The 8,518-nt window shown below is 48.3% G+C and overlaps 3 protein-coding genes across 3 annotated transcripts; all 3 read left to right on the top strand.

Annotated features, from left to right (window-relative positions):
- Positions 1–232: 232 nt before the first annotated feature.
- On the top strand, positions 233–2,078 carry N7469_008220 (uncharacterized protein; the record flags this gene model as incomplete). The annotated part of the gene is made up of 3 exons (XM_056647138.1): positions 233–679; positions 748–1,021; positions 1,099–2,078. 3 exons carry the CDS (start codon positions 233–235, stop codon positions 2,076–2,078), a joined length of 1,701 nt encoding a protein of 566 aa, XP_056498689.1.
- Positions 2,079–2,811: 733 nt separating this feature from the next.
- Positions 2,812–3,860, top strand: N7469_008219 (mitochondrial 54S ribosomal protein uL15m; the record flags this gene model as incomplete). Its single annotated transcript, XM_056647137.1, has 2 exons — positions 2,812–3,128; positions 3,254–3,860. The coding sequence occupies 2 exons, from the start codon at positions 2,812–2,814 to the stop codon at positions 3,858–3,860; spliced, it is 924 nt and encodes a 307-aa protein (XP_056498688.1).
- Positions 3,861–5,940: 2,080 nt separating this feature from the next.
- On the top strand, positions 5,941–7,905 carry N7469_008218 (uncharacterized protein; the record flags this gene model as incomplete). The annotated part of the gene is made up of 4 exons (XM_056647136.1): positions 5,941–6,301; positions 6,368–6,706; positions 6,780–7,751; positions 7,816–7,905. The coding sequence occupies 4 exons, from the start codon at positions 5,941–5,943 to the stop codon at positions 7,887–7,889; spliced, it is 1,746 nt and encodes a 581-aa protein (XP_056498687.1). The 3' UTR covers positions 7,890–7,905.
- Positions 7,906–8,518: the final 613 nt, after the last annotated feature.

Below are 8,518 nucleotides of genomic sequence, written 5' to 3'. Positions count from 1 at the left end.
GAGCACGCTCATACATTCAACTACATATTCAATTGTGAAGGAACTCCCAGCTACAGCTTTAGCAATTATTAACTCGGGGAACAAAACCCTGTTGGTGTTAAAACCTACAAGAGAATGGAGTATTGAAACTCTTTCGACTTGACCTCCTTTGACATTCCTTCCTGAAATTCGCCTTGTCATTCACCTATATGTGTTGATTGGATCCTGAATCTACTACTTGAACTCGATCCCTATGTCTTCTTCAACCTTCAATTATCGATCTTCCTTGACATCGGGCTCCATCACACCTGCCTCTCAAGAATCCTACTCCCGCAAACCGAATTTCGAGTCCTCAACATCACATTGGACTGCTCCTTTCCGGGACGGTCTTCCAACTCCTCCCAGCGATATGACCGGCTTGACCTACAACGCTGTCCCGCCCTTTAACTATGGATCCAAGGCTCACGGATTAGTTGGGCTTCCTTCGCATGCCTACACCAACTCGCGTCCTCATTTCGACTCCATTTCTTCATCGATGATGTCTGCAATGAAGCCACATAGCCAACCTGCCCCCGCGAAAGAAGCTCCAGCCTCGGAATCAACCCAAAAGAAATCGACAGGAACGACGGGAGGCTCACAACTTCGGATCCCGTCTTCGATTAACAATACCAAAGGAACCCTGGCCGAATTTGCTGCTCAGGTACGATTCAGACGTCTCTCAGTGTGATCTTCATCTGTGAATCTTCAGCTAACACAGCTCAACGATAGATGACTTGTCTTTTCTGGTTTGAGAAAACATCGAAAATCCAAGCAATCGAAGACCGACGTAACCCAGTACCCTCTATTGTTCCCGAAGCCATCCCCACCGCGGGGTTTCAGAAATGGGTTTCCACAATCTTGTCAACGACACAAGTCAGTCAGAATGTGATTTTGCTCGCTCTTCTCTTTGTTTATCGATTGAAGAAGTTCAACGCGAGTGTCAAGGGCAAGAAGGGCAGTGAATTCCGCCTGATGACGGTTGCATTGATGCTCGGCAATAAATGTAAGTCATGGGCTTATCAATTGACCGCCTCCGATATCCGTGCTGTGATTGGTGGACCGCATGCTGACTCATTCTAGTTTTGGACGATAATACCTACACCAATAAGACGTGGGCCGAGGTATCAGGCATCGCCGTGCAGGAGATCCACATTATGGAGGTTGAGTTCCTCAGCAACATCCGTTACGACTTATTCTCCTCAGAGTCCGAATGGACTCGCTGGCATAACAAGCTTGGTCTTTTTGGGGATTTCTTTAACAAGGCTTCTCAATTGCCTCTTGAGACCGAGACCCCTGTGCTGCAGCTCTCGCCGCCACGCCTACAGCCGCAGTCGCCGTCGCCGTCGTCCAAACTTCCCTCGCCTCCATCTGATGTGTTTCGACCACAATCACAGCCAAACTGGTACTCATCAGCTCCCGGTCTTCCCTATCCTACACCTTCCTACCTTGGGGATGTGCCGCAGAGTGGCTCTCACAAGCGAAGCCGGGATGAAGATAATGAGTTGCACCCTACCAAACGGGTTGCTCGCTCCAATGCTCTCCCTACTCCTTCCTTGACTGTCCCGTCGTCTATGGCAGGAATGCCTACTTTGCCATCTATGACACCTACTTCGGCCCCTCTCGCTCAAGCACCGATGGCTGGTCCCGTTTCACGCCTTCCACCTCCAAACCTAACACCTACTTCCAACCCTATGGTGCAGTCTCTACCCTCCTCCGCCATGTCTCAACTTCCGGCTCTGATGCCCCCCGTCTACAACCGTTCTCAGAACTGGGCTCAGCAAATCCCCTCTGCCAACCTCCCCGCAGTATCATCGGGAGTTTACAATGCGCCGTCGCTTCCGGACATCGGTCGCCATAATCAGGCGCCTTATGGCGTGACGTCTGGGACTGTTTCCCCTGCTGTATCTGCATACTCTGTGCACACCCCTCAAACTCATCTCTCTCCATCATTCTTCCTCGCCAACCGCAATTCTCCTTACCGTCCCGTTCGCTCTGTGAACACATTGCTTATCCCGCCACCCACTTCATCTCTTCAGCCACAACGCAGTGTTCCTTTTTGACCACATGCACTATCAACCGCTGGGAAAGACGTCGGCCGACCGTAAGACAGGCTTGTTGCCCTACATCCAGCCTGATGCGTGGAGCCAGGGATCTTTCCAGCCCTACTTTCCACCCTCGCAGCCCTTCGCTGGCTGAATTTTCTACATGTTTCTGACGACCTCATCCGCGCTACGACCACTTACACGATTACCTTCCTCATTCGCTGTACATCTCTTTTTATCATTTCTTTATTCTGTCTTCATTATGTACAGAACCATCGTCTTAGCATGTTGTCTGGCGTTTCACCAAACTAGAAGGAGGTTTTCTTATCGGCTTTCTTGCAACATCAATTGTTGGGATAGCTTTCCCGGCGTTCATCGGTCTTCTGTCTTGGGATTTGCTCTTTTGTTACAATTACGACTAGGAGACATACCTGCGGTCGCATTCGCATTCGCATACAAGGCGCTTATTTTTAGTTAGCAAACAACACAGTAGTATTTAAACAAATTAAAAAAAAATTAGAACCCATATCAGCAATATCCTACCTAGGAAATTTTAGAATACATTTACAAGTAATGGCCAGTATGGTATTTCTTCTGCACAGAGCCAAAAATTACATGAAGTAGCCTTGTCCGGAAGAAACTTTGGCGCACGTACATAAATACACGCCCGGCCCGACGTTCTTCCGACCGCTCGAGATCTTTGATGATACGGCCGCACCTCAACTGACAACCTTTCAAGTCCATGCACATCATGACTCCTCGAATGATGGGGCTGCCTATGCAGCTTCAGCAATTTATCACCAAGCCAATTACACGATCCTCACCTTTGGCTTTCCTTGTGCCCCAGATTCAACAATCGCGCGGCGCTCACATTCTTTCCTCTCTCTCCGACAATCCCTCAGCCTACAACAAACGCATCCGACGAGGACGTGGTCCTGCCTCCGGCAAAGGTAAAACTTCCGGCCGTGGTCACAAGGGTCAGGGTCAGCACGGAAAGGTTCCTGCTGGTTTCAATGGTGGTCAGACCAAGGATATTATCGTACACGGTGAACGCGGCGCCACCAACCAGTACGTTTTTTTCTTCACCCCATCAGCATTTTGATTTCCACTGCACACTCAATCGCACTACCATCAATATATGAAAGCGATTGAGAATGAAATGAACCGTCAAAAATCATCTAACACACGAATAGTTTCTTCACCGAGCTCGCCCCTGTAAACCTTACCCGCATACAAGAATGGATTGATCAAGGCCGTATCGATCCAACCCGCCCCATCACAATCCGCGAACTAGCTCACTCACGCTGCATCCACCAAGCAAAAGAAGGCGTTAAGATCCTCGGCGGCAACGAGTCCGCCCTGAAACAACCAATCCACCTGGTCGTTTCGCGCGCCTCCGCCTCCGCCATTTCCGCCATTGAAGCCGCCGGCGGATCAGTGACAACTCGTTTCTACACTCGCCAGGCTATCCAACATATCCTCCGCATGGAGTCGCACCCTTTCATCTCCATGGCCTGGTCCGCTGAGAGCGGTTCCAAGGACCTGCTTAAGGCCGAGAAGGCTCCTGAGGACCTGACCGAGTCGAACATTATGAAGGCTCTTGGTTTCCGTTATCGTCTTCCGGATCCTACCCGCCGTCGTGATATTGAGTATTATCGTGACCCTGCTCACCGTGGATATCTGAGTCACTTGCTGAAGCCTATGGAGGGACCTTCCTTGTTCTTCCGTTCGCCTGAGGATCGTAAGTCGACTGCTGGTGTTAAGAAGGAGAAGGTTCTACCGGAGAACAGGCTTTGGTAATTTAGTGATTTGGGGTTTGTACTGTTGATGTTGGATTGACTTTTACGCTCTCGTACTGAGCGATGTACATGTATAAATAGCCTTGGACGTGTTCTTTCATACAATTTTATCCTTTTTATAGTGATACTCCCCACGTAAATCGTAGTCCATGGACTGCCTAAGTACCAGGGCTGCTATGATACACAGTAACGTTATACGATGGGGCTTCGATTGCATCCATGTAATCGAATGGATTCCAACCTTGAAAATAGGGTTGAGTAGCTGCCTCAAGCCATTGTATTGAATCTTGTTTTGGAATTCCTTTGGCGTAGTGGAATATCCCTGGGCTTAAGTTAGTCATGCGATAGTACGGATATGACCGTTAGGGTGAATTTCCTAGCTACTGTATGGATGGTAGCTCTCTAAGGTCACGTTGTACTATTACTACACACGTGCAATACTCTTATATTCCAAACCATTGTGTCAGTTGTATATGTGATTTATTGTGATTAATAGCACCTGTGAGTCTATCGCATTGAGAAGACAGTTTCCCGTTATTGATTGATAAGTATCAGATCATTCGTACTAATAAAATCCGAGTGATGAAATTCCGGCTTTCAAATTCCGGTTGAAGATGGCAACAGACGAGTGCCAGTGCACTAGTGATAACTAGAACAGACCATTACACCAGCAGGGTTAGTGTAATTTTGGATAATTAATCGCAGATTTTTGACAATGCATTTTCTCAGATGTCAGTGTATACTATGTACACTCGAGTATAGTTGAATCAATCTCTTGATATGGCAAGACGGGGCGAGAGAATATTATGTTCGGCCAGCAGTTTCCATCTACCAATGCATACAGTGGAAGAATTCTTTCGGTGAGCTGTTCTAGAAATTGTCTAGGGCCATCTGATCCGCCGATCAGACCAATGGCGAATCTTTCCGCGGTAAATCTACGTCATGCTAGACAATGCATAAGGAGCTGAAATGGAAGTAAAGGCTATCTATCTATGGATATAGCCGCCGAGGGTGTACTTGAGTCGGAATTCTGGGCGACTTCGGGTAAAGGAAGTACACTGTAGGAGGAAGAATACGGAAAGACCAGGTGCTCAGGTGGATGGAGTGGACCAGCAGAAGCCAGAATTTCCCCAGATTCCATTTTGAAGATTCACTTTTTTAAGGTTGAGTCACTGGCGAGCTTGACGAGATTTCCCGGGGCGGGTGATGTCGGGGGAACAGTCTGATGTATATTCACATGAATTCAGTCGAAACTTGAATTGGATTATGTTAATAATCATAGAGTTAAATATGAAAAGAATATAGTCCTAATAATATAATTAAATATTAAATTAAATTATATGCCGTACTTGTATGTAGTAGAGGGTTGTAAAATTGGAGATCTCCTCAGCGGTTAATTTCTCCTCACTGGGGATGGAGGGATATTCAAAGCTCCCCTCACGTCTCCAATTTTATTTCTCTTGAATTTCCCTTTCCATCGCATTTTCAAGCCCATTTTGCCGCGAAAAATAAAATAAAATAAAACATTTAAAATAAAAATGGGTCCAGAAATGCCAACTCGGAGCTCGCTCGGAACTAGCCATTCCCCATCTTCTGATCCCTCGACTCGAGATCACTTTTCCCAACTATGTACAACATATGCAATATTGTATTAGAAAGAAAATGAGATATCGGGTTCATATAAGAGGCCAATGACTTATGACAATTTCTATTACTCTAATTAGTAGATTGAATCACCCTGCGGAGCTTCTGGCGAGCGGCTCCGCACACCCGGTCAAGGAGGTACCTCCGCACGCCATAGTAAGTCAGTATCTAAAGTAAGTACCCGATAGACAGCCCCTTGGACCCGCCGGGTACACCGATTCGCCCGAAACAGCAACGCAATCACCTTATCGAAAGATTTTTTTTCTTTTTTTCTTTTTCCTTTTTGGGGAGAGTTTGTGCTGCCTCAAATCGAAAAAGGGCCTTTTTATCCCGTAGTTTCCGACCTTCTTCTGACTCTTTCTTTATTCATCCTCTCTTCATCCTCCATCTTTCACCCCTCCCAAATTCCCCCCCTTGGGCTTTTTGCCAACCCCATCATGGCTGGCCCCTCGCTAGCGATGCGCTCAATGGCCACCCGGTCAATGATGCAACTGCCCTCGCTTTCGCGCCAGTCCATCGTGACTTCGCAGGTCCTCCGCGCGAAGCCGCTGCGCGCAGTTACTCAGTCACTTTCGCCTATTGCACGTCGCGGATACGCTGATGCTGCTGCTCCTTCGCCCTCCCCTTCACCTGCTCCTAAGCCCAAGAAGCGCTTCCGTTTCCTCCGCTGGGCATGGCGTCTGACCTGGCTGACCGGTCTCGGTCTCACCGGTGCCCTGGCCTACAGTATCTACGAACTCCGTCACCCCGAAGAGCAGTTTGAGCCCGATCCTTCGAAGAAAACCCTCGTCATTCTCGGTATGACATCGTCCACATCTGATTTTGATGATGGGTAATCCATTGCTAATACCCTTGCCCCCGTAGGAACCGGTTGGGGTTCCGTCTCCCTGCTGAAGAAACTCGATACCGAAAACTACAACGTCATTGTCGTCTCCCCCCGTAACTACTTCCTGTTCACTCCCCTGCTGCCCTCATGTACCACCGGTTTGATCGAGCACCGCTCGATCATGGAGCCCATTCGCAACATTCTCCGTCAAAAGAAGGCCACCGTCAAATTCTTTGAAGCCGAAGCTACTAAGATCGATTATGAGAAGCGTGTCGTTTACATCAGCGATGATTCGGAAATCAAGGGCGATATCTCCCACACTGAGGTTCCCTTCGATATGCTGGTTATCGGTGTTGGTGCCGAGAACGCGACTTTTGGTAGGATACTCACCTCTCTCCATTTAAGCTCTTGGAGATTGCATTTAGATCCAAACTAACAGGAACCTCGTAGGTATCCCTGGTGTTCGCGAGAATTCGTGCTTCCTGAAGGAGGTCAATGATGCTCAGAACATTCGTAAGCGTGTCATGGATTGTGTCGAAACTGCTATGTTCAAGGACCAGACTCCCGATGAAGTCAAGCGCCTGCTGCACATGGTCGTCGTCGGTGGTGGCCCCACTGGTGTCGAGTTCGCTGGTGAGCTTAAGGATTTCTTCAACGATGATCTGAAGAAGTGGATTCCCGAGATTCAGGACAACTTCCACGTTACTCTGGTCGAAGCTCTGCCCAACGTTCTGCCCATGTTCTCCAAGCAGCTGATTGACTACACCGAATCGACCTTTAAGGAGGAAGAGATCACCATCCGCACTAAGACTATGGTCAAGAATGTCACTGACAAGTACATTGAGGCCGAGGTCACTAACCCTGATGGAACCAAGGCTATGGAGACTATCCCCTACGGTCTGCTGGTTTGGGCCACTGGTAACGCTGTTCGCCCAGTTATTCGTGATCTGATGGGTCAGATCCCCGCTCAGAAGAACTCCCGCCGTGGTCTTGCTGTCAACGAATACCTTGTCGTGAACGGTACCGAGAACATCTGGGCCGTTGGCGATTGTGCTATTACCAACTATGCTCCCACTGCTCAGGTTGCCGGCCAGGAGGGTGCCTTCCTGGCTCGTCTCTTCAACACCATGGCCAAGACCGATGCCATTGAGAAGGAACTCCAGCACCTGTCCGATAGCCAGTCCCAGGCCAAGTCCAACGATGAGCGCAATGAGATTCTTGATGAGATCCGTGAGCGCCAGAAGCAGCTCCGTAGAACCAAGCAGATTGGTCCCTTCCAGTACTCCCACCAAGGTAGCTTGGCCTACATTGGTAAGGAGCGTGCCGTTGCCGATATCACCTGGCTCTCTGGCAACATCGCCAGTGGTGGTACCCTGACCTACCTCTTCTGGCGCAGTGCTTACCTGAGCATGTGCTTCAGCTGTAAGTGTTCAATTCAATCCCATCCGCACCACTTTTCGACTCATATCTCTAACATTAATCATAGCTCGCAACCGTGTTCTGGTCGCCGTTGACTGGATCAAGGCCCGCCTGTTCGGCCGTGACGTCTCCCGCGAGTAAACATATCGCATGCAAAATATTCCAAGAATGGCCGTGTCATTGGCACACGACATTTCATTTCCTTTCCTGTTCAATACACGGAACAAATCCTCTTCCGTGTCCATTACTTAACTCACAACCTTGAAACGCCACGCCAGCTCCACGTCCCATTGTCAGCCTTTTGGGGTTCATCTTTTCCTTTATCCTATTTCCGTTTGTTCCTGAGATAGACATATCCACCACCCGTTTCGCAAATTTCCGATAACCCGCCGTTAGTCTTGTTAGTTGATTTTCTTCCTCATATCATCCATTCTCCCCATGTATACTTTTCCCCCTCATCGCAATGATATGAACGGAGGTGTTCCACTTGACAGATCATTTTCGACTGGGAATTGGACAGGAAAAAGCATTAATCCGCTCTCCTTTTTTGTATGTTTCTACTTGGTTTTTTTTTTCCCTTTTCCTTTCTATTTGGGCTGTATGCTGTGGGAACTGATAGACTGGGTCTGGTCATTGTCATAATTATTTTGAGCCAATGAATCTGTTCCAATTACTTTTGATCTATACGTTTACTCGTAAGATAACGATGGAGGTTCCTGCTATATCGTTAGTTCCCAGTACTACGTATCTACCACTACCTTAAACCTGGG

The sequence above is a fragment of the Penicillium citrinum genome (genome assembly GCF_028827155.1).
Source record: "Penicillium citrinum strain IBT 23319 chromosome Unknown utg000007l:1.0-2040159.0:1.0-2041076.0, whole genome shotgun sequence".
NCBI lineage: Eukaryota > Fungi > Ascomycota > Eurotiomycetes > Eurotiales > Aspergillaceae > Penicillium > Penicillium citrinum.
The sequence above is the reverse complement of the archived record's forward strand: the minus strand, read 5'-3'. Positions and strand labels throughout refer to the sequence as shown.